General features: G+C 67.6%; 1 protein-coding gene and 1 long non-coding RNA gene across 2 annotated transcripts in view; both read left to right on the forward strand.

The window, feature by feature from the left end:
* Positions 1-3,512, forward strand: part of LOC109287176 (prominin-1-A-like) — a 6,644-nt gene extending 3,132 nt beyond the window's left edge. Inside the window, exons 5-16 of the mRNA XM_019502140.1 lie at positions 597-717; positions 803-866; positions 939-1,028; positions 1,106-1,293; positions 1,388-1,462; positions 1,554-1,617; positions 1,751-1,910; positions 2,019-2,171; positions 2,254-2,377; positions 2,609-2,697; positions 2,895-2,979; positions 3,225-3,512. Of these exons, the coding sequence (XP_019357685.1) occupies positions 597-717; positions 803-866; positions 939-1,028; positions 1,106-1,293; positions 1,388-1,462; positions 1,554-1,617; positions 1,751-1,910; positions 2,019-2,171; positions 2,254-2,377; positions 2,609-2,697; positions 2,895-2,979; positions 3,225-3,512 (1,501 nt within the window). The remainder of the gene's footprint in view (positions 1-596; positions 718-802; positions 867-938; positions 1,029-1,105; positions 1,294-1,387; positions 1,463-1,553; positions 1,618-1,750; positions 1,911-2,018; positions 2,172-2,253; positions 2,378-2,608; positions 2,698-2,894; positions 2,980-3,224) is intronic.
* Positions 3,513-3,796: 284 nt separating this feature from the next.
* Positions 3,797-4,237, forward strand: LOC109287542. The gene is made up of 3 exons (XR_002094889.1): positions 3,797-3,886; positions 3,961-4,014; positions 4,151-4,237. It is a non-coding gene; the product is annotated as an uncharacterized LOC109287542 (long non-coding RNA).
* The last annotated feature ends 165 nt before the right edge of the window (positions 4,238-4,402 follow it).

Raw genomic sequence — 4,402 nt, forward strand, 5'->3', positions numbered from 1 at the left:
GGCTAGGAGCTGGAACCAACTTCCAAGGGAAGTGGTGCTGGCTCCTACCCTGGGGGTCTTTAAGAAGAGGCTTGATGTCTACCTGGCTGGAGTCATTTGAGCCCAGTTTTTCTCCTGCCCAGGCTGGGGGTCGGACTTGAAGATCTACAAGGTCCCGTCTGACCCGACTTCTATGAATCTATGATATGCCCTATACTGCCCTGGGGAATGCTCCCTTTGCTGCCTGGGGCAGAAACCTTTCTCCTGCCCCGGCTCTGTATGTGACCCCATGCATGACCCCTTTGGGGCTCTGGCTCCCCCTTGCACCACTGGACCATGCGTCTCCATGCCCAGCTGCAGGCTGGCTACCGTAGTCTCCCCTGAATTTAAGACTCCCCACCATAGTGTAACTAGATCTAAAGGGAGCTCCAGACAGGGATCCGGCCCCTGGGGCACCCGGGGGAGCCCGTCCACTTTAGTCCTAGGAGGACTCATCCCCACTGCTGCTGGGGGAAACTGAGGCAGAGCTGGGCATGAGCCTTGCTGGGGTGGGGGCTGGGGTCCCTGGCAGTGATGGGTGTAGCCCCTGGCCTGAACTGACCCCACCGTCGCGGCAGGGGCTGGAACGTCTGCGCCTTTGTCGCCAACACGCGCATCTCCCAGGCCGTGGACAGCAGCTTCGGCACCTTCAACAGCTCCGTGGGCAACCTGCGCACCTACCTGGACAACATCCCTCAGGTACAGGCATGGGGGCCAGGGGCAGAGGGGGGCACATGATACCAGGGCCGTGGCCAGGGCCTGACACCTTGCCGTGTCCCTGCAGCAGGTGGATTTCGTGGTGAACAGCAGCCATGTGCCTCTGGACCAGGCCAACGCCAGCCTGCGTGGTGAGTGTCTGGGGGGCACGGGCAGCAGGGCGTGGGGGCTTGGCTTACCCTGACCACGCCCTGACTCCACAGACATCAGCTCTGTTCTGGGCGGCAGGATCGTGTCCAGTGTTGGCCGTGAGCTGCAGGCAGCCCTGGACAGCGCCGCGCGCCTGCTGGAAGGTACGAGGGGCCGCGGGTGCGGGGAGCTGCACCCGGCCATGCCGCCCTGGGCTGAGGCCATGCCGCTGTCCCCGCAGACCTGGACATCCTGCGCACGGATCTGCGGGATGTGATCAACTCAAGCCAGCGGCTGCAGGACGGGCTGGATGGCGTCAGCCACAACCTCAGCGCCCTGTGCTCCCGCATTGAGCACACCCTGGAGAGCTGCGGGCAGTCCTGCAAGCCCCAGCCCCACTGCCCCCGTGCCCCTGCCAACCTCAGCCTGGTGAGGGGGGTGCACGTCCCGTGCTGGGGGGTCCCTGCAGTGCCCGAGCCCCTCCTGGTCCGGCCCCCGCTGACTGCAGGCTTCCGCCCCTCAGATGCCAGATGCGGGGCACCAGCTGGAGCTGCTGGACAACCTGACCCGCTCCGACCCCCGGACTGTGATCCAGCAGGTGAGACCCCCCTGACCTCCCATGGGGCTACCGGTGCCAGGGGCCATGGGCCAGGCTGTGACCCATGTGCGTCTCCCCCACCCTGGTCCAGGCCAACCAGACACTGCACGACACGCCGCAACGGGTGGAGAATGAGACGCGGGACCTGGTTGTAGGTAAGTGGTGCCCCCCACCCCAGCCCAGACCCCCCCCACCAGACCTCCTGTTTCTGCATCCCGGCCCCAGCCGGTGTGGGGACCCGGGGGGGCCTCCCCGGCCCTTCTCGGACCCGCATGCCGCCCACTGCAGACGCGCAGGCCCAGCTGGACCAGATCCGGGGGGAGCTGCAGCAGGCTCGGGACAAGCTCTCGAGCCTGGACGCCCTGAGCAACGTCTCGGCCACCCTGCACGGCGTCGCCCACTCTGCCGCCCGCTACGAGCCGCTCGTCCAGGCTGCTGACCACTACAGGTGGGGCCCAGGGGGGCTGCCCTGGGTCCAGGGTTTGCAATGGGGGTGCCTGGGAGACCCAGGGGGGTTGGGGGCCCCACGCCTAAGGGCCTGACTCTTCCCCTGCAGGTGGATAGCGGGCATCTGCCTGTGCTGCCTGGTGCTGCTGGTGGTGCTGAGCTACGCACTCGGCCTGGTGCTGGGGGTGCTGGGGCTGGACCCCGCCACGCTGCCCATGGACCGTGGCTGCCTGCCCAACATCGGTGGGAACCTGCTGCTGGCGTAAGGGACCCCCCACCCCGTGCATGCGGCAGGGCCGGGCCAGAGCCCCCCCTGCAAGCGCTGACCCTGCTGTCCCCCCCAGGGGCGTGGGCTTCAGCTTCCTCTTCTCCTGGCTGCTCATGCTGCTGGTGCTGCTCTCCTTCCTGCTGGGGGGCAACGGCTACATGCTGGTCTGCCGCGCCTGGCACGACCGGCAGCTCTTCCAGGTGAGGGACCCCTGCCCCAGTCCACTGGTGCCCCTCACTCCCGACCCACAGCCCCTGCCAGCTCCAGCTCCAGCTCCAGCTCCAGCTCCAGCTCCAGCTCTCTGTATGTGGGAGCTGCCTGGGGGGGTCCCGTTTTTCTCCTGCCCTCGGTGCAGGCGGGTGGCTTGGGGGGGCCGGGGGCGGGCTTGGAGCCTCTGTCTCAGCCGCTCTCACCCCCACTTTTGCCTCCAGTTTCTGGAAACCCAGGGCATGATCCCCGGCTTCAGCCCAGAGACGCTGGGGCTGCGCGGCCAGACCCTGAACCTCTCCCAGGTCTACAAGTCAGTGCCAGTGGGTGCGGGGGGCTCGCCTGTCCCTACCTGGTGCCCTTGGGTCTGGTCCCATCCCTGCTCTCCTCTGCCTGTCCAGGCCCCAGGGGTCAGGGGCAGGAACTCGCTGGTGGGGGGCAGGGGCTGTGGGTTGGGAGTGAGGGGCACTGGGGAGCTGCCTGCCCCAGTCTCAGCCTTGCCCCCCCCAGCGCGTGCCAGCATGATGCCCCGCTGTGGAGTGCCCTGGACCTGGGACAGACCGTGCCCCTGGATGAGCTGCTGAACCTCAGCCAGGTCAGTGTGTGGGCACGGGGGTGCGTGTGTATGTGTGCACTCAGGCCCAGGTGCATGGGTGCGTGTGCACAGATGTGCGCCCCTGAATGGCTGTGTGCACACGTGTGCATGGCTGTGCGGGTGCACATGTCTGTCCTGCTGCTGACCTGTCTGCCCTGTGCACACACCCCTGTGCCCGGTGGGTGCATGTTGGGAGTGAGGGGCACTGGCCCGGCCCCCCGTGCTCACATCCCCCCACCCCATAGTACACAAGCGAGATCCACGCAGCTTTCGCCGAGACGAACCTGACGCTGGCGCCGGTCGTGCTGCTGAGCACCGAGCAGACCGACCTGCTCCGCACCCTTGGCAATACCACCCGCCTCACCAACCTGACCGCCGACCGCCAAAAGGTGACCGGGGCCATGGGGGGCTGCAGGGGACAGTCCATGCTGACCCCTGACCTCCAGGGGAAAGTCCATGCTGACCCCGATCCCCTGCCCCCCTCAGCTGAGCACCATCCCGGGCCGGGAGCAGCTGCTGGGGCTGGCGGATGAGCTGGACAGGCTGGCAAATGCCACAGGCACCGAGGTGAGATGCTGGGGACTGACCTCTGACCCCGACCCAGAGGCCCTAGCCCCTCCATGCTCCTTCTTCTCCATTCCCTGCCCCCCCGGCATCAGGGTCCTTCCCTCCCAGCTCCCTCAGGGCCAGACCCCCAGGACAGCCCCTCGCAGCCGTCACCGGGATCCCGTCCCTGCTCCGGGCAGGGATCTCTGGGCAGGAGCTGGGGGGCTCTGGGCAGGGTCAGGGATCTCTGCAGCAGCCGCATCTCCACCAGGCCCCGAACAGGGGGAAGGAGCTGCGGGACGAGGCTGAAGAGCTGCGACGGCTGGACGAGGAGATGGAAACGAGGCTGCGCAGTGATGTGGTGAGTGCCCCCCCCCCCCCCGCCGACCCGTCCCTCGATGGTCCTGGAGCCCCTGACACTCGCTCTGTCCCCAGCGCATCCTGAACAAGACCCTCCAGCGCCTGCAGGAGACGATGCACCAGGTCCCAGTACGTGGGGAGGGCGCGGGGCCGCGGCGGACGGAGGGGTGCTCTGGGCAGCTGCCTTCTGGGGGGTGGGGATAGGGGATCCCCCGCCCCCCGGCAGGCCACACAGCTGAGACCAGGCCCACTTGTGTCACGCCAGATGCTAGTGGACTCTGTGCTGGAGCAGATGAAACAGGCCGAGGTCTTCCTGGACACGCGTGTGGCCCCCACCATCCAGAATGTGAGCTGCCCCCACCCAGCTGTGGCCCCTTCCCAACGTCCCTTCCTTGCACTCGCTGCCCCCCAGCCCTGCCAGTGCCCTGCACAGCCGACCCGCAGCCCCCTGCCCGCCCCAGCTCTGGTGGTGCCCCTCACTCCCAACCTGCAGCCCCTGCCCCCCCACCCCGGCCCT

Source organism: Gavialis gangeticus, unplaced genomic scaffold (genome assembly GCF_001723915.1).
Source record: "Gavialis gangeticus isolate Ggan-Ray unplaced genomic scaffold, GavGan_comp1, whole genome shotgun sequence".
Lineage (NCBI taxonomy): Eukaryota > Metazoa > Chordata > Crocodylia > Gavialidae > Gavialis > Gavialis gangeticus.